Raw genomic sequence first — 19,636 nt, 5'->3', positions numbered from 1 at the left:
CACTTGTTGCCCAGGCTGTGGCTCTTCCTGTGCCTTGGGACCGGGGGAGTCGGGAGGCTGCCAGCAACAGATGTGTCAGGACAGGTGGGGCGCCGGCTGAACCTCGCAGAACTGGAGCCAGTGGAGGGGCCTATGAACAGAGCAGAGAGAGCATAGTGATGGGGGCTGTAGAGGCTCAGAGGACATGGGCACCTGGCCCAGCGGTCACAGGTGGAGCAGGCTCATCAAGCCCCTGGCTTTCTACTCATGAGACACTGACCCTCACTCCCAGAATAACTACCTTCTGGGGATGACAGCAGGCAGGATGGCCAGTGTCCTGCTGTGCACGGTGCCCCTGGTTGAGTGTGCCTTATTCGAGGCCACTGGCAGGACAGCTGAGTTCAGACTTAACAGTAAGTCTTCTGAATCCAAGGCCGGTGACCACCCTGTGCCCTTCCACAGCCACTTGCTCTTCTCTACCCATGCAGTCAACAAGAGGGACAGAGGGCTTAGGAGGGAGGCAGAGGACTCACTGAGTGAAAGCACAGCCAGGCAGGCAGGGGCTGGGCCCCCAGGCTTGTCAGTCACTGCCTGGCTGACCTTGGACGGGTTCCTTAATTTATTCCCTTGACCCTCAGTTTCCTCATCTGAAAAGTGGAAATAATTCAACTCATCTTGCCGGCAGCTGGGAGGAGTCATGAGGTGATGTAAGCACAGTTTCACAGTTAGCACCCATACTTGTTTTATTATAATTATTACCACATTCTTCTCAGCCCCAGTCATGGGGACAACAGGGCGTCATCAGAGCGAGGAGGTGGGGCCACAAACCCCACTGAGCATCATGTGCAGAGACGGAGGTGGATCCTTCATGCCGGCCAACCCACAGCTCTATTTTGAGGGGCATGGTCCTGACCACTGCTTTACGCTTTGGTACTCTACTTGGCGTGGGAAGAGAGGTCTTTCAGACAGGTGACCCCAAGATGCTAAGCCTGAGCTACCTGGGACAGAGGAAGTGTGGCCGGGGCTTCTGCACTTCCTGCAGAGCACACCAAACCCAACGTATCCAGGGGCTGCCGCCTGGCCGAGCTGGGAACGTTCCTGAAGGGTCCAGGAGGCCTGTGGCCCACCCAGGGCTGCACAGCCTCCCCACAAGGTGCTGCAGATCCACAAGTGACCTAAGGGTTCCTCCAGTGTGCTTGGCTTGTCATTTTTTTTAACATCCCAGCCTGTCCACTGTGGACAGCCTGGCTCCCATGTGACACTTGGGAAGGTTCACGAGGTAGGGCAACTCGCATCTCCTCGAGCTCTGAGTTTCTGCTCCCAGCTGCCGTCTCACCCCCGCTCTCCCCTCCACACCCAGCTCTGCACACACCTCCTTCATTTCCCGGAGCCTCACCACCAATCCCTTTACTAGGCCTTGGCCAGCTTTCTCCATCGTTCCCCTCAATGCCTATTCCCAATCGTCACCTCTCTCCATAAGCCCCCGCACAACTCACAGATCCCCCCTTTCAAACAATGGCAGGCCCCACTTTGTGAGAGCGCTGTGGTTGTCAGGCTTAGTCTCTCGCATCCAGCCCCACCATCACCACGTGCGCCTCCATCCACACCAGCCTTCCTGTCAGGCCTGGGGAGGGGGGGGGCCTCCTCTGTCCAAGGCCAATCCCTCCTCTCCAGTCCTATTTGTTTCCTCTAAGAATTCACTCCATCACTTTCCCCTTCTCTCTAGCCCCTTCCTCCAGCCCATAAATACACGCGAGTTTCTCATTTTCTGTAAAATCAGGTCCCTTGGCCCCAGAGCTTCCTCCCTGCCCGTCACATTTCCTCAGAGGTCTGCACTCCCTGTTGCTCTGCTTCTGCCCCTCTCACTCACCCCTCAAGTCACTGAAAATCTGGTTTCCATACCTATTGGCATTTTCAATGACCTCATTTTTGCCAAACCAATGAACACGCATCGACTTCTCACCAGAGCCCTTGGCATCCTAATAATGCTAGTGTTCGCAGCCCAAGGGACCTTCACAAGGAGGCCTCACCACACCACACTGCCTCTGGGTGTGGCTACCTAGGCGACCTGGCCTGGTGGCAGGAGATGGGGCACACTGTCTGAGGTCCCAATCCCAGCCAGCACATGGCGGCTCAAGAACAGGGCTCTGAAGACCAATCCCTGGCAGCTCCATGCGCCGTTTAACAACGGGGATGCGCTCAGAGTGCACTGGACACCTGCCTGGGCGGTGCAGCCGGCTCCACACCGAGGCTACGAGCCTGTACAGCACGTTACTGCACAAACAGCACGAGCTTTAGTAAATCAAGCACAAGAGAAAATGACACAATCAAGAGACTCCGCAAACATGAGATGTATGACACTGCTGTTGGCCCGACACAGCATACTGTTTTCCAGCAAACTTTTTCTCTTTTTACAAGTAGAAAGAACGCAATCTAAAATGATTCAACGTATAGTAACTACCTAAACCAGTAACAAAGTCATTTATTACCATTTTCGAGTCTTCTGTACTCTACATAATTATATCTGCTCTACTTTTACACAACCGGCAAGCAGCAGGTTTGTTTACACCAGCATCGCCACAAGCACACGGGTAACGTGTTGCACTATGATGTTACGACAGCTCTGACGTCACGATGCAACAGGAACTTTTCAGCTCACTACAATCTATGGGGACCGCCGTGTATACGTGGTTTGTCACTGACAGGAACATCCTTATGCGGCACACAACTACAATCTGCTCGGAGAGGCACGGCCCGGACCTCACCGCCCAGCCCAGGTCCACGGTCGGCCTGTGAGGACTGCGTGGAGGTACTGAAATCGTACCTAAGGAAACAAGGGCACACGCGTGCACTTTCCTGCGAGGGGTTCCACTGTCAGTCAGCTTCTTCGAGGCTGTGATCCTTAAGCAGGGCCTGTCCCTGGGTCCTCGGGAGAGTGTGGGAATGGAGCGTCTCAGGCCCATCCCCGCAGGCTCTGATTCCATTGCCTCCGGTGGGGCTGGGTATTGCTCTCCCGGTGATTCCCGGGGACACCCGGTGAAGAACTTCTGCTCAAAGAGTTGGAGCGCAAGCAAGCTCTGTCCTGGAGGAAATGTCTTGTGCCCCAGAGAGGAAAAGGAAGGATGGAAGCCACTCTGCTTTGTTTTTGTTTTGCACATATTGCTCAATAAACGAATCCGTGCAGAGGGCGAAATTTGCCTTGTTTATCAACTGGATTACGGTCTCTCTGCCTGAGTCACTCTGGCTCCCACTCTGGGTTCAGAAAATACTTTGTAAAGGTCAAGTCACATGGCTCCTCCCCTTGTGGTCTGAACTGGAACTGGACTCCCTGGTGTTGTAGCCATAATAAAGGTGATAATTACGCTTGAATGTCCGGCGCCTGGCCCCGTGCTATGTTCCTGGGCTGCAATCCCTGAGGTGGGTACACTTTAGCAGGCCCATTTGACAGGTAAGAACGCCGGGGCTTATATATCTATTACATGCAGGACTTGAACTCCGGGGTACAGTGTGGGGGGAGGAGCTCTACACTTCAAAGGTCAGGCACTGGTGAAAACCGGAGGAAGAAGGGACACAGTGACATGTTCGAGGTGATCTGGTGAGGAGGCACTTCCTCCAGGAAATGTGACTGATAAGGTCCAGCTGCTATTCCTGAGAAAGGGAAGGTGAAGGGGACTAATGTGTGCTAGGCACTAGTTGCGTGCCAGGCTTGTCTAAACACTTCCACATCCTATTCCATCGGGTCCTAGGCAGTGGCTGTTTTGACTATCGTCATTTCACCAGGGATGCTTGGTGCACACCTGGTCACGCAGGGAAGGGGTGCTGGGTTTATTCTCTTAACCAGCCCCGAGTGCAGCAAGAGCTGGACACTCAAGGCTCTTCTGGTAACTTCCCTGACCTCCCTGTCACTCCTAATGGGCTCCCTTTCCCACATGTCTCCCTGTGGTTCCTGCTCCTGGCTCTGCTCCCCACCTTTGGGCTCTCCCAAGCCTGCAGTTCACCCTTAGTCTCTTCCATTCAGCTATTGACTCCCTCCAGGATGGGGCCTGGATCCCCCCCTCTTCTTGCTGCTTTGGATGGCCTCGGGAGGCATGCCTGGCCTCAGATGTCCCTCAGCACGGCTGGGGGAAGAGTGGGGGGCCCAGGCAGTAGTGGCTGTGATCTCCCTGGGCCCAGTGTCAAACTAATGCTGCTCTGGATGCTCTGGCTCTCGGCCACTCCCACCTCCTGCATTGTTGACCAACAACAGCCTGGATCTGACGCTGAAGCAGAATTTCCATTCGGCTGGGACCTAGGGATGGGGATGGCCTCTACCAGTAAGTGACACCCTCTGCTACTGAAAGGCCTCATGTTCCTGCCCCACCACGCTGGGGATGGCCACCACGTGACAGCACCAGGGACACGTGTCTTCCGGGACAGTTTCTAAACTGGGCGGCTGGCGAGCGCTGTTTTCTCCATGTCCTGCAGGCAGGGGCAGGGGCGGGGTGGTGATAATGGGCCAGGGCTCTGGCCTTGCTCAGCACTTGGTCCCTGCTGCCGGCCGATATGGCACGAGCAGTTGGAAAAACTGACCGTGTGGCTTGACTATCTCAGAGGATTGCTCTATTTTTCCTCAGCATAATTTTTCCATGAATAATTTTTAAAGCTCTTTAAGTGGCTGTTTCTTTAGCAGTTTTATTGGAATATATGAGAACTGACAGTCTGTAGGGAATGAGATATCATGTTGGAAAAAAAATCTGGTTTTCATTATATTTTTCTTAAGAAACCAACATGCTGCCCCACAGACCACTCATTGATTGGTAGAGAAAACAGCATGGGCCTCCTAATCGTGGCCTTGGAGTGGACAGGATTGAGGGTGATGGACAGCAACAGCACAGAACTCGGGATCCAGACACAGACAGGCCTGGGCTCCCCCTGGTACCTGCCACCTGCAGGTTGGGCAAGTCACCTCCCACCTCTGAGCTTGAATTCTATGTCTACAAACCAGGAGCAGGGATGTGACCTGGCCAGCAGTTAGAGCGCCACTGAGTGCGCTGAATGCCGCTACGGCGCTCACGGCTGCAGAGCCGGTGGCTCTGCCAAGGAGGACACGGGGCTGGGGTGGGGAGCCTCGTTCCCACGGGTTTCCAGCAGCATCGGAGCGGCCCTGCCCCGGGTCCGCACTGCCCGACTGCAGCAGCCTGGCAGCCCCACGGCTGCCTTCGAGGATGCTTTCCAAGTCTCGCATGTCGGAAATTAATGGGAGGCAGCTGTGGCACAGAGAAACTACTTAACTTGGAGTCACAGGATATGAGTTCCAGTCTAGCTTCTGCCCAGGGCTGAGCTGGGAACTCATGGCCCAGTCTCCTCACTGGAGAAGGGGAATGACAACTGCGTGACCTGGGGCTCCTGAAAGCGCCACCCTGGCTGTGGATGCACAGGGTGCACTTTTGTCCACTCTGAAGGGGCTCTGTCTCAGCTTTGTTCCTGCACCTGCTAAGAGCCCTGTTCCCGGGCCAGGACTGACCCTTTGCTGGGCTTGCCAGAGCCCTGCGGCACCCAGGACCTGGGGCCCCTCTGCACAGAAAGTCTGTTTGTGTTGAAACCTTTCTCTGGCCAGGTTTCATGGTCGAGCCTGGGAGCTGGTCCCTTTCACATTCACACACATTCTTTGTTTCTTATACATGCTGCTCTCATGGGTCCTTATTGTGAGCCAAGATCACCCTTCAACTGTGGCGAGGCCCAGACGTCTTTTCCTTTGAGTCTGAAGGCTCAGATTCCCAGGCCATGGGGAGCGAGGAATGCTGGGGATGCCAGTGATGCCACGAGAAGAGATGGGCAGCAGGGTCGGAGAGAACTGGGCTGGAGTCTCTGCTCCTCGACTGACCTTGACACACCAGCCTACTAAACTGGGAGGCTTCCAGAACAGAGCAGATGTATACTTCTAGGGCGAAAACTGGCTTCCCAGCCCTTGAGCCCCTCACCTAGGAGCCCCTCGCCTATTCTGAGACTATAAAACGGAGGAGAGAGGAGCACATGGAAGGGGAGTCCCCATCCCTCGCCTATAGGGTGATCTCTTCATCTATTTAACCATAGTGAGGGGCCTCCACAGACCACTTTCAGAGCTTGAAATATGTCCCCAGTAGTTGGGAGACCCAGAGGACAACTAGTGCCTTACTCAGGCCTGCGGAGCCAATGTGGTCACAGCCAGAGGACAGTGGTGGTCGTGCTAGGCTTAGCTGTGCTCACAGATCTGTTAGAACAGGAAGGTGTGGCCTCCCACAGACCAAGGTGGCCCCTGTGAGGAATACTGGCACGGAGTTGAGGGGATCCCAGCAGCCAGGAGCTGGAGGTGGGCACAGACTCTGAGGGGCTCGGAAGGGGCTGCAGTGGCCCACAGGATGGTTTTGTATCTGCCCAGGTCAAGGGACCTGTGCATTCTCTGAAAAACCCATGACAGTGCCTGTAGGAGGAAGCATCAGAGTTATCAACTGCCACCTGGGCTTGGATTTGTGTCCAAGACAGCAGCACCCACCACTAAGATTGCGTCCTTCCCTCCAGCTTCCTGAGGTTAGCAAGCTGAGGGAGGCAGAGAAATGCATAGGGAGGGAGAAGGCCCAGTAGCCCTCCTCTCCCACCACAAGCAGTCGGCCTGAAGCCCCAGCCAGGGCAAGGGGAAAATATTTTATGCCAAATCAGGTCTGGAGTTCTGATTCTTACACAGAACCAGACTTCTAAGGACCAAACTGGACCAGTGTGTGACTCAAAGTGTCTGCAGGAAAGTCACACGGGTGCCAAGGTTGTCATCTGGGGCAGGGTGCTCACTGCACTGCAGAGACACACAGGGTGGGCAGTGGGCGGTGGGCGCAGAGCCCAGAACCCTCTGGGGCCCTCATCTGCATCCTGCTCCCTTCACTGCTGGATACAAGTGTGACCAGCCTGACGCCTGGGCTCAGCAATGCTCCGCCCCTTCCCCCATGTGTAAGACGAGGCACCGTGACCTAGAGAAGGAGGGTATCAGCCATACGAAGGTATCGCCTGACAGGGCAGGTGTGAGGGTCAATACATGTTAGAAGAGAGTGTGTGTTCAATACATGCTAGCTGTCATTATAATTATTATCTCTCAGCCTCCGTTTCCCTACCGTGAACCAGCTGTGTGCTGGTTTTAACACCTGTGCACAAATTCTCTGACACCGCTCTTAGCGAGTGGTCACGCCCACATCCCCTCTCCCCGGACCTGGGCAGGCCTTTGTGACAGCCTTGACCTACAGCGTGTGGCAAAAGCAAGGCTATCTGACTTCCGAGGTGGGTCACACAGACGCTGTGATGCAGCTTCCGTCCTGCTCTTGGGACATCCTGTCTGGCGAATCGCTGCCGTGCAAGGGTCTGATGACCCCGAGGCTGGCCCGTGATGAAGTAGCCCAGGGCACACGGGAGGCCACACGCACACACGCTTCACTCCAGCTGCAGCCGCAGCTGCAGCCAGCAGCCGGCACCAAGCATGTCTGGGTGAAGATTCCAGCCCCCAGACATCGAGGCCTGCTGAGTCTCTGAGTCTTTCCAGCGGAGGCCCTGGATACTGCGGAGCCGAGACAAGCTCTCCGGCTGTGCCCTATCCGACCTCCTGACTCACAGAATCGATGAGCCTAATAAAACAGTTGCTTTGTGCCACTAGACTCTGGGTGGCGGTTATGTGGCCATAACCCTGACAGGCTGGTGAGTGGTGAGCTGCAGCGGAGGTGAGGGCCTCTGGCCCCTGTTGGCTGCCTCACACTGTCCCTGCATCGGGACACGAGAGCTAGCGTCCCTGAGGGGTGAGCGTGCGCAGGTGCTGTGCTCAGGCCTTCCCGGCCTGGCCTCAGCCCTCTGAAGCGAGCCAACGTGAAGGGTTTACTCCCATCCCCATCCTACCGACAAGAACACTGAGGCTCGGAGGGATCAAGCCGACTGCTGAGGTCCCCGGCAAGTGCCAGAGCCAGAGCCAGGCTTTGAACTCGGGTTTGCCTGACTCCAAGCAGGGCTTTCCCCCCGTGGGCGATGAAGCCAGGAAGCCAGAGGGGCGTGTGGGAGAGCAGCCCCGAGGGTGCGTGTGCAGGAACCCGAGGCGGGCCGAGATTTTCCATGGACTTGCTTTGCTGCCAAGGACTCTTCAGAGGAAACCTGTCCGCTGGTTTGGCCACGTGGAGGCAGCTCACAAAGTCTGGAAATGTCTTTACCGGTTCCGAGACGCACACAAACACGGCTTGCCCTCTCCGGGGTCAACGCTCTTTATGATTTCTGCTCTCCAGGAAAATATTAGTTCATTTATATAAATGAAACATTACATATGGGGAAAATTGAAAACGTGGCATTCCTGGCCTTTTTTTCTCCACAGACCAGAAACTGAGGTTTCTCCATTTCCTTTCTCACAGTCTATTTGTCCGTGTGGATCTGCTGGCATAGCCCCTCCCCGGGGGTGCAGAGTGGTGGCAGCTCTCTGGTGGGGTGCAGGGGTCATTGCAGAGACAGAGGGCACAGCCTCAGCTGGGACCCCTCTGACATTAACCAAGGTCTTAGAGGGACCCAAGACTACGGTTGCTCCCAACGCCAGTCTTCGTCCCCTATGTCCCTGGCAGGTGAGCTGGTTAGAGAAGTGGGTCCACCTGCAAAAAGGCGTCAAGGAGCTCCCAATGGTCTGCTTTTGGCTCTTCGACAGCTATACCTTGGTCCCTTGTGGCTTCTGCCGTCAGTCTCCCCTACTATCATGTCAGCTCCACGAGGGCAGGTCTGGGCCTTGTTCCTGGGTTGTGGCCCATAGCAAGCGCCTGGTTCACAGCAGAGCCCTGGCATGGGAGTCTTGAGTGAAGGAAGGAATGAATGCATCTTGGGGCCTTTCCCTGGCTGGTGCGGGAGTGCCTGCCTGCTGGAAAGACAGTCCAGAGCAGTAGCTTAAACCCTCCTCCTGAGGAGCAGAGGGAGGCTGCGTTCCTGCCATTCCTGGGACTGCAAGAGGCACATTCCTGTCCCAGGTCTGGTCGGGCTCCTGCCATGAAGCCTAGTCTAACTACCAGACCAGAAAAGGCCTCTATGGAGCTGCCCCTCGGGCCCCGCCCTCACAAGACCCCTGGCTGTCCCAGGGCTGCAGAGGCACCACCTCTCTGTCACCTGAGGCTGCGGGTTGGGAGCCAGGACCTGGAGTGAGTCTGAAGCTTTCCAGACACTCCTAAGCCCTCTGGTGATCAATGAAAACCTTAACATCCTGCTTCCAGGGCTGCAGCCAGGGATTCAGAAAATTGGTGGAAAACACCCGTGAGCAGAGCTTGCTCCACTTTGTGAAAACTGCTGGCATCAGCACTTCTTTGGAGGGAGTGTGGAGTCAGCAGTCCCCGCCTCTGGAGCTGCTTAGAGAACCAGGAGCCCACAGGGCCCAGCAGGGAGCTCAGAGGCTGAAGGGATAAAGGCAGGCAACCATGGGTATTTACCCAGTGCCCCTGGGTGCCAGGCTCTGAGAACTCCAGACGGGGTCCTTACCTCAGGGGTTCCAGTCTGAGGGGGAAGGCAGGCCTGGGACAGACAAGCACAGATACCTGTCTGATTCGTGCAGACAGAAGTGCTGTGGAGAGGTACGGAGCTGGAAGGGGGAAGTGCAGGGTCAGCTAGCTCTGTGAAAGGCCAGCTAGTGGATGCTTTAGGCTTTGTAGGCTGGAGGGTCTTGGTCCCAACCACTCAGCTCTGCCACTGGAATGTGGAAGCAACCACAGACCATAGGTCAACGATGGGTGTGGGGTCAACGATGAGTGTGGCTGTGCACCAATACAAACAGGGGGCTTAATTTGGCCCTTAGTCTGCCTACCCCTGGTGTGGCAGGGGCCCTGACCTGGTCCAGGAGGGGTGGGGCTAGGGTGGGAGGAAAAGGCTTCCTGAGGCAGTGACATCTCACTAAACTCTGAAAGGTGATTTGGTGCAGAGGTGGAATTATAGTACTGACAATTACACTGTCCTGATGAGAGCGGTCTGTGTGTCAGAATCAGTGCTCAGAGTTTTACACATGTGATCTCAGTAAATTCCCACAATACCCCTGAGAAGGAGGTATCAGTGTGCCCACTTTACAGATGGAGAAACAGCCTTGGCGGGCACTGGGTGTTCTGTTTGACCCCTCAGACACTGAGTCCTCTGCGACTCAGCCATCACTGGAGTTGGAAACACTTTTTCTTCCCTGTGTCCCCCAGCCTAGAGGTGCTGCGCCACGCTGCTCCTTATGTGCAGAATTTATCCCTGTTCCCGTGGAATCTTCACGAAGTTGCTTCCTGTGAGCCATCAGGGGCAATTTTGTTTCCTGCCAGGATTCCAACTGACGCCGGAGGCTCATTAACGTGCTGGGCTCTGGTTTCATATGAACAATGGAACCAGGTGGAGGTGCTGGTGGGTGGGGTGGAAGAAGAGTCTGGCTGACCTCGAGGAGACTGGGCCGGGGGTAGGTCCCGGCTCTGGGCACTGGTTTCCATCCTAGGTAGGGGTCAAAGTAAATGCAGCTCCTCCTTCCCGGCCCCAGAGAGCTCAGTGAGTGGCCCGGTCCCGAGGCCCCTGATTAGCAGTGTTCTTTTTCCAAGCCTATTGCTGGTCTACAGCCCTCTGGAGAGTGGGAGGCGCAGGTGGTGCTGACCGGGGCTGGGCGCCAGAAGGGGCTCTGGGACATGAACCCTCTGCACTGTCAGGAGGGTGAAAAGGAAGAGTGGACATGGGAACTTCTTGGCACCAGAGAAGGCCAGAGATGTGGCTTCTCCTGCTAACACATATTAACCACAGAAGGCTGCGGAGGCTTCTCACTCAAACTCATTTGGCAGAGACTCAGGAGGGTGAGCGGAACCTGTCTGTACTGGAGCCCCCCCTCTGCTCCAGAATCCTGGCATTATCCCCTGAAGAAAGTCTGGGATGGTTAGTGTTCCCTATTGTTCCCTGTGTGGCCCTAAACAATTGCTGTAGGATCTGCTGCTGTTCCTGGCCTCCCTCTGATGGGATCCCTGCCCCAGCCCTCCAGAGGCCAGGCTTGGGCAACTGAACACCTGGAAGGAACTCTGCTGACTGGGAGGGGAATGTGTCCTTGGACAGGGACAGAACTGAGGGGCAGAGACAAGACCAGCACCAGGGGCTTACACATGGTCACCTTTGCTAGCGGGTTATCCGTCATGTGTGGGCTCAGTATTGGGCTGACAGGACCCTGTGAAAATCAAACTGAGGCCAGGACTCTGTCTCGAGACGTGGATAGCAGCACCACCCAAGGCTCTGTGGACCAACCGGCATCTCCCTCTGCTTAGTCACTATGTGGCCCTAGGGGCACGAGGGACAGGTCCAGCCCACGCGATGGAGGCAGGAGGGGCTGGAAAAGAAAAGGAGCGTGGAGAAAACCCAGGGGGTCAGGGCAGGGGCCTTGCTTGCTGGGGCTCCTGAGAGGCGGCAGGCAACACTACTTCTTGTGGGCTCTGAGGCCCAGAATCTGCAGCACTAGCCTGGCTCCAGACAGCGGAGAGAGTGGCTTGAGCAGGTCAACGGACTGGAGGTGCCACAACACCAGGCGGCAGCTTGCAACAGCCACTCTTTCCCAAACACACTCATGTCAGACTACACCGAGGGCCTTCCAAATATCATTTCCATTCTGACTTCCCAACAACCCTGGGATAGAAGCTGTATTATCTTTACGGGTGAGAAAACCGAGGCCCAGAGGGGTGGAGCTGCTTATCTAACACTGTAGTGGCCTAGAACCCAGGTTGGTGTGACCCAAGCTCCAATCAGGCGGAGGAAGCACAGCTGGCCCCGACCCCAGTCTGGCCCCACCCCAGGCAGCCTCAGAGATCTGCCCCAGTCTTGGAGAACTGGCTGGAACACTGAGACAAGCAAATTGTCACGGTGATACCAACGACGCACTTTCACCACGTGCCACGAGCAGAGCGTTTCATGGGTATGAGTCTGCCCAGGCATCACAACGACCCTGCAAGGTGACTGCTAGCATGACCTCCAACAGTGGCTGACGCCACTGAAGATCAGAGAAAGAAAATGACAAAGCACAGAAACAGGACAGCTAGGGTTGACTTCAAAGCCTCGGCCCTAATCACAGGGAGGCCCAGCCAGAGGTGCGCTCCAGGGGTTCTGTGTGCTCGGGAGCCTAGGCAGGTCGGTGCGGGAGGGCTGTGAGCGGGACAGCTGTACCCTCTGTCTCCCAGGCAGGACCAACCCTGGCAGCCATATCTGGGCTTTTAGCGGGTTTGCCCCCACTCGATATGATGTGGCTACAATACCTGCAAGATCTTCCTTGGAAGACACGAGCCTTGGAGAGCTGCTTCCTGGTTCAATTCTGAGCGACAGTCTGAAAGCAAAGATTTTTCACAAGATCAGATGGGCTCTGGTGGATCAGAGGGGGAACGCAGCATGTTTGTAATCGGGAGACTGGGCTGCTCTTGAGGACGATTATGGGCATGACACCCAGGAATACTCTGAGGTCCGCTCCAGATCACAGTGACTTCCTTCCGAGTCTCCAGAGATTCCCATGACCAAGAAATAATGGTTAAGGGTGACAGGGCAAAAAGAGTAATCATGGCCCGTCGCCTGCGTGGCGTCAACGTGTTCACTCTCAAGAAAAGCCTATGAGCTAGGCAGGCATGTTATCTGCATCTTATAGATGACGCAGCTGAGGGGTAGTGAGCTGAAGTAGCTCCCCAACTTCATAGGGCAGCAAGTGGCACAGCAGGGGCTCAAACCCCGAGTGTCTTATCCCGAACCGGGGTTTGTGATCATCACTTGGCACTCCCTCTCAGCTGCCACCACAGAGGCAGGAGGCTATGGGCACGTTATGAGGATTGGTACCTCAGTATTATTATTATTATTTAAAAGCATCAATTAAGAACTTCTGGGTGAGCCCTGGTAGGTGTTGCTCAGTGGTTAGAGCATTGGCCCATGAACCGAAGGGTTGTGGGTTCGATTCCCAGTCAAGGGCAAGTACTTGGGTTGCAGGCTCAATCCCCAGCCCCAGTCGGGGGGGTGTGGGAGGCAACCAATCAATGTGTCTCACTCACACTGATGTTTCTCTCTGTCTCTCTCCCTCTCTCTAAAAATCAATGGAAAAAATATTCTCAGGTGAGGATTAACCAAAAAAAAAGAACTTCTGGGTGAAAATGACAGAGTGAAGCCAGATGCCAGACTCCCCTTCTCCCAACAAAACCAACAAACACTTATGAAAGCTTAGGAGTAAACAAACTCACCAGATGCTACTCAACAAGGGAAGGGGTGTGAACTGAACCATGAACTTCAGAAACGTGTAGCCAAGGAAAGAAAAGGAAGACGGTGAAGTCTGACCGAAAGTTGTCACATGCACGGTTCCTGTCCTGCCCTCCGAGACGGCTCAGGAGGGCTGAGCGGGTCCTTGCCTACCCCCTTCTGAACAGCTCCAGGTGCTGGGAGAAACAGCTGAGACGGGTGGGGAGCATGGAAGTGAAGCCTTCATTGGGGGGTTCACGCTTGAGGGTATCCCTTTCTGGAATGGGCTATAGCCCCCAACAGGGTGGAGGAAACCCTGACATAGGTCAAGTGGAGCTCCCCTACCTAAAGCAGACTGCTTGCTCCCTTCCTTATGGAGCATGAGCCCCGCATTCCCCCAGACACCAGGAGGGACAGACTAAGGACCCGTGGACCTCACCGCACAGCAGGAGAATCAACCCATCTCACACATGGGGAGCAGGGTCAGCTGTCCCTCCCGCTGTCACAGCCATGAAATAGCGAGACGGAGCCTCTCAAACGGGAGCAAGATGAAAGGAATGGAAACATCCTCTCACAGAAAAAGGAGAGAGGAAGGAAGAGAGCAAATGGCACGGCCTGGCGGCAGCCCCCACAAACACAAGGAAATCCCCCCAAGTGCTCTGAGCACAGAGCAACTCAAGCAGAACATGCGCTAAATAAACAAGACCTGAAAATGAGATGACACAGGAGATGGAGGGGCCAGAGGCCTTGGGGAGCAAACCAAGCAGTGATTGAATACCTAGTGGAAACAGATGACCCGAGTGACCACGGTGACAAAGACAGAGTAGAGCCCTTAGAAAGAAGCTAATGGATATGGAAGGCAGGGCGCCAACAATGGATTCCTGGGATCCTGGAAAGAGAAAAGCCAAGAAATGGCACAGAAGGAGTCAAGGACACACAGCTCCGACGCGAAGAAAGAGTAACCTCGGGCCAGGGGCACTGAGTACAAACCCTCCACCCGGAGGCGCTCCCCTGCTGAGCTTTTGAACGTCAAGTAATTCTTCACCCACCAGGCAGATCAAGCTAAACACTCAACAAGAGGAAGAGACTGGACTGGCCCAGGCTTCTTAGAGCAACGTATAGGGCCGGATGGCAAGGGAGCAGGGCCTGCGCGTCTTGGGAGTGACCTGCAAAGGACAGCAGCCCAGCGAGCCAGAAGCCATGTGCTCATGAAAGAAATCAGAGCATGTGGGACTCCTGAAAACCTACTGGAATCATCGACATGAGGGGCTGACTTAAAAGAAAGACTCCAGGCCCTCCTCAGTTTTCTCAGTGGTTAGAGCTTTGGCCCTCAGACTGAAGGGTCTTGGGTTCAATTCCAGTCAAGGGCATGTACCTCGGTTGCAAGCCTGATCCCCGGTCCTGGTCCGGGTGCAAGCAGGAGGCAACCAATAGATGTGTCTCTCTCACATTGATGTTTCGATGTTTTTTTTTTCTCTCTCCCCCTTCCACTCTCTCTGAAAAGCAATGGAAAAAATGCGTTTGGGTAAGGATTAAAATAATAATAAAAAGAAATAAAAACATAAAGACTTCAGGAATGAAGAAGCTGTGGAGAAACAACAGGTGGTAAGAACTGACTGTTTAAAAACACTGAGCAGTAGGAATTGTGATTCCTGAACATGATGTGTATGTTGTAAACTTGGATCTGTGGTGACAATAACATAACTAACAACAAATTGGAAGGCGGTGAAGTGGAGGTGACGGGATGGGGAGAGAGCCAACGTTCTCATCTTTCACAGCCCGAGTGAACTGACCCTGCTCACAGTGGAAATCTAGTCAGAACTGACGGGCTGGATCCTTTCAGTGTTTCCCTGACCTCTTCTGTTAATCTCAGAGGCTCTCTTAGGAAATAATATCTCTTGTAGTGGAGAGATATTTATTTGAAGAGCAGCAATTCCTCACATTTTATTTCAGTTCCTTTATTCTGGTTAAATTAAAATAAAATTAAAGTTAATACTTTTAATTAAAAATAGCAAGTGTAGCACAATTCAATTTGAACAGATTCTAGTCTTGCATCCACCCCTCTGTCTACCCTTCTCAATGTATATCTATGTACCTCCTGTGCAGAGAAAAACGTCCAAATTTATGCTCACTTAATGAGTAAAATAAAAGAGACTAAAGGCTGAGCAAAACAAAGCACTGGGTGGGCCTCCTGGCACAGTATCTCCAAAGCGGAGGGGGGCAGGGTGCAGAAATGTAATCATCGAGGTATCAGCTAAGCAGCTGCGCCCTTTGGGGTGGGAAGCGAGTCTCCAGCTGGGCTGTGGAGTGTGGGTTCCTCAAGCGGTCACAAGGCTGGAACGTCTCTGCCGCTCAGAAACAGGGAAGGGGCCCTCTCCCGGGGAAGGGGCTCCCTCAACGGTCTGGGCCCGGGGGCAAGTATGCAGGCTTCCTCCTTGGGTCTGTCCACTTCCACAACAAGGACCTTTGTAAAGTCCAGGCTGACTGGTTTAGCATTCAATACCGGGGGTGCTCAAAGTCCTGCACAAGGGATGGGGCAATTACAACCTTCGGCTTGTCCAAGGATTATCTCATGGCCAGAAGTATTTATAGATCACTTTTCTCCTTAAGGGATTTAGTGTTAATGAAAACTACTATCTCGCCCTGGCTGGCGTGCTAAGTGGTTAGAGCACCAGCCTGCGTACCAGAGGTCACAGGTTCGATTGCGGGTCAAGGACACACACCTGGGTTGCAGGTCTGACCCTCGATCCCTGACCCGGGTCAGGGCATGTGTGGGAGGCAACCGATCGATGTGTCACATCAATGTTTCTCTCTCTCTCTGCCTCTCTCCCCACTCCCTTCCACTCTCTCTAAGAATCAATGGAAAAAAAATATCCTCACTTTTCGGGTAAAGATTAAAAAACAAAACAAAAAACCAACAAAAAGCCCCACTACTGTCTCTTTAATTGTCTATTGGCACAGGAATGGGAAATATTACCCCAGAACCTAAGAAGGAATAATTTCACACCTCAGACTACATTTTTAAGCACAGCAAATGTTTTGTAAGTAAAATGAGTTCAATTTGTGGCAGATACAATTTTAATGATAATCTCTGGCTTTCATCTATTGTTGTTACTATTATGTAATAGATCAAAATTTCATATTATATTCTATTTTAACAAAGTATCATACGATAACAACTAAAGATATGTCTTATTCTCAAGGTTAAAACCAATCATTAGAACCACCTATGGAGCTTTGAAAAAACACAAATTTTCAGGCCCTGCCCCAGACATCTGGATGGTGAGAAGTCCTCCTGGGTGACTGGCTCGCCACCAGGGCCGAGGATCGCGACTGTGGAGCTGGCGGACATGGAGCTGTTTGAATGGTCATTCCTGAGGTCCTGGTGAGTGACCCATGGGAAACCTGGGTTCTCCAGTTTTCAGGGACTTAGATGAAGAGTAATCAAGCTGATCAAATTTTCAGATTCCAAACAGGAAGAGATTAAAAACTATATTGGCTAACAGGGTTCAAAGGAATCACGGTCTACCAGAAGCAGCTGAGAAGGTGAGATTTAAAAAATACACGTAAAGTTGAGAGTTAGGGGTAAATGATCCACTGCAAGAGGGGGAGCCTTGCAGATCAGGTCATACGGAAGTATGCTGAGGCTCGTGGATGACCTCAGGCTCAAAATGAGCCGAGAGGACGTCCGATCAGTATGGCAGAGTTGATATGAAAAAATCCTCCATCTCCCTCTAAATGCATAGAAATGCTGGATAAACTCCCAGGTGCCACAAAGAAAGAACCGAAAGCCAGAGCAGGATGAGTGGAAGGTGAGGCTGAAGGACCCAGAGGGGTCTTCATGAGAACTGAGTCTACTCCATAAGGGCTGCCCGGCACGGAGATGGGCCTCAGCCAATGCCAGTCAGCAAGTATCCCACAGAAAGCTGGGAGCACAGGGAGCTGTCTCATCCATGAAACAGGCTCCCGGAGAACTCTATTTGCCAGCCTGGAGATTCGTCTAGAAGCTGCCCACCACCCCAGCACCGTGTCACTCATGAGACCTGGCGCACCAAGCCTGCCCCTCGCATAGCCGTGGAGTCTAAATTCGCATTCCCTGGGCAGTTTGGGAGAACCAAGCTGGGAAGTCCACAGACCGCTTTCCTCAGGAACCTGGGGCCCGTGGGCCCAGACAGGCAGCAGCTCTGTGGCCGGGGGTCAGGGGTTGTGTCCCTCGCGTGCCGTGTGGGCCAGGAACGTGGGCACTCACTTGTAGTTGTCGTCTTCCACAAACTTCTGGAGCTCTTCGATGTAGCGCACAGACTTCAGGTACTTCTGCACGTGCGGCAGGGTCGTGAGGTGATCTGCAGAGGTGGACAGAAGCCGGGGGTTCAGTCTTTCCCCACCTCCAGGTCCCGAATGAGAAAGGTGGGAATCGCTGATCTGGGCACTAGAGGCTCTGTGGGTGTTGGGACATATATTCAGTCTTCCAAGCATTGCTGATGGTCCCTTGGACCAGGCCTTCTACTGGGCACTGGGCACAGAGGGGTCATCAGGCTTGGTTTTCTGCCCTCGAGGAGTGCGCCCAGATGGCTGGGCCACAGACACCTCACCCGAGGCCACCACAGTTCTTTGGCCGGGGAAAGATGGGTCTTTGGGGAAAGTTGGCCCTCAAGAACAGACCAGAGTCAGGGTCTGTCCTAAAACAGGTTTCCACCGGGGTCATTTGGCAAGCCTCCCGTGCCTACCCACCCCTGTCTGACAAGAAAGCAAGAATGGATGCAAACACCTCATCCAGCCTGGTGTGGAGCCCAGCCCAGAGCCAGGCAGAGCAGGACGGTCTGGCTCCCGGGCTGCAGCTGCTGCATCCTGGGGAGACAGGGACGGGCCGAGACACGTGAGCACCTGCTCTGTGCCAGGCTCTGTACCCCGCAATTCCCAGGAGTCATCTGCTTTAACCTTCACTCCTGCCTCATCTGGGGGACATAATATGTCCGTTTCACAGAGGAAGAGGTCATGGCAACTGGTAAAGTTCATGTCACTGAGAAGTGGCGGAGCTAGGTTTTGACCCCAGGCCACCTGCCACACTTCATTGTCTCCGTTTCCTGGACTGACTGATGTCAGCTGCTTTCCGCATCCCTTCACGATCACGGCACTCCTGAGGGCCGAGCATCCTCCAAGATCCTCTGTGCTGTTCCCCACGGGGAGGGAAAGAACAAGCTAAGGGGACAGGTGGAGGCAGTGGAGGGGGTTGTGAAGAGCAGCAGGGAGAGGGTGGGGAAGGGCCCTTGCTTTCTGGGAGGTGCGTCCAGGCAATGTGAGGAGCACCTGATGCTTCTGCCCCTTATGATTCTGAACAGGTCATTTTATTTCTCTGAGCCTCAGTGTTCTTCTCTGCAGTGGGGATGACCTCTGCTTCCTGAAGCTGACGACGGGGAAGATGCAGGTACAGGGAATGGTACCAAGAGTGAGCGTTTGCTGAGCTCTAATGAAAAGTTGGGGTGTGCTAAGGGCTCTGCACACATCGTGTCCCCGTGTTTACTGATGAGAAAACCTGACTCAGAAATGAGAAAGTGACTTTTCAAGGGGCAGAGCCCCAATCTGAGCCTTAGTCTGTCTGACCCCAAAACCATGTCTGCAGTTGCTCTGCTGGCCATGTACTTGTTGGGGGGCTGATGAGTGGGCTGTTTGCTTCAGTGAGTCCACCTTGCAGAAGCTCACCCTGGCTTCCCAGGGGGCCTTCCCAAGTAGAGGCTGTTGGTTTTCTTATACCCTGAGTCCTGCAGGTTTGCTCACACCCTGTGTCCTGCAGGTTTGCTCACACCTGGTGTCCTGTAAGTTTGTTTACACCAAATGTCCTGTAGGTTTGCTCACACCCTGTGTCCTGTAGGTAACATCTTGTTCGCACAGTCTTTGAAGATCAAATGTGTGTAAAAAAATCTAGCACATGTTTGACGCTCCAGATGGAGCTTTCTCACTGATAAGGTGCTGGACCCAAATTTCAATGATGTAACATTTCACAATTCCAACAACTGGGGTACTAACCGTAGCTGCAGGAAACTTGTAAATCAGAGATTATTCGGAGAATATTGTTCATCTGATTGGATCTTTGTTCGTTTTCCATGATGCTGCCTGAGGCAGGATATGCAGAATCAATGTAGATTAAGTCCAGAAGATAGATCCCTAAAAGTAAAGAAGATATTTAATGATGGTAAGTGTTCACCATTAATCAGACAAAACAGCGCAAAATAGAACTGCTCTGCTAGAAGATATAAAGGGTGACTTAGTGAAAACTGGATACTACTTGGACTTCAACTCCAATCCCGACTACTAATTTTTCACATAGATCATCCAATCGTAAATCAAACATCTGAGTGACAACCAAAGTGAATGCTGGCAAGAGTTTAGCATTTCTGGTTCATACACTCTCCAGCAACAAGGACTTTTTTTTTCTTGTAACCCAACTGGAAAGTAC

The 19,636-nt window shown here is 53.6% G+C and overlaps 1 protein-coding gene across 2 annotated transcripts in view; it reads right to left on the bottom strand.

Moving 5' to 3' along the window:
* RALGPS1 (Ral GEF with PH domain and SH3 binding motif 1) overlaps positions 1 to 19,636 on the bottom strand; it is a 193,442-nt gene that overhangs the window by 20,935 nt on the left and 152,871 nt on the right. For both annotated transcript variants that reach the window (XM_016210986.2, XM_016210985.2), the window contains exons 8-11: positions 19,207 to 19,344; positions 17,432 to 17,525; positions 12,228 to 12,295; positions 4 to 130 (exon numbers count right to left, since the gene is read on the bottom strand). In XM_016210986.2, coding sequence (XP_016066472.1) covers positions 4 to 130; positions 12,228 to 12,295; positions 17,432 to 17,525; positions 19,207 to 19,344 — 427 coding nt within the window. The remainder of the gene's footprint in view (positions 1 to 3; positions 131 to 12,227; positions 12,296 to 17,431; positions 17,526 to 19,206; positions 19,345 to 19,636) is intronic.

This window comes from Miniopterus natalensis, chromosome 12 (genome assembly GCF_054644295.1).
Source record: "Miniopterus natalensis isolate mMinNat1 chromosome 12, mMinNat1.hap1, whole genome shotgun sequence".
Lineage (NCBI taxonomy): Eukaryota > Metazoa > Chordata > Mammalia > Chiroptera > Miniopteridae > Miniopterus > Miniopterus natalensis.
Note: the sequence above shows the minus strand (reverse complement) of the source record. Positions and strands in the feature narration are given on the sequence as shown.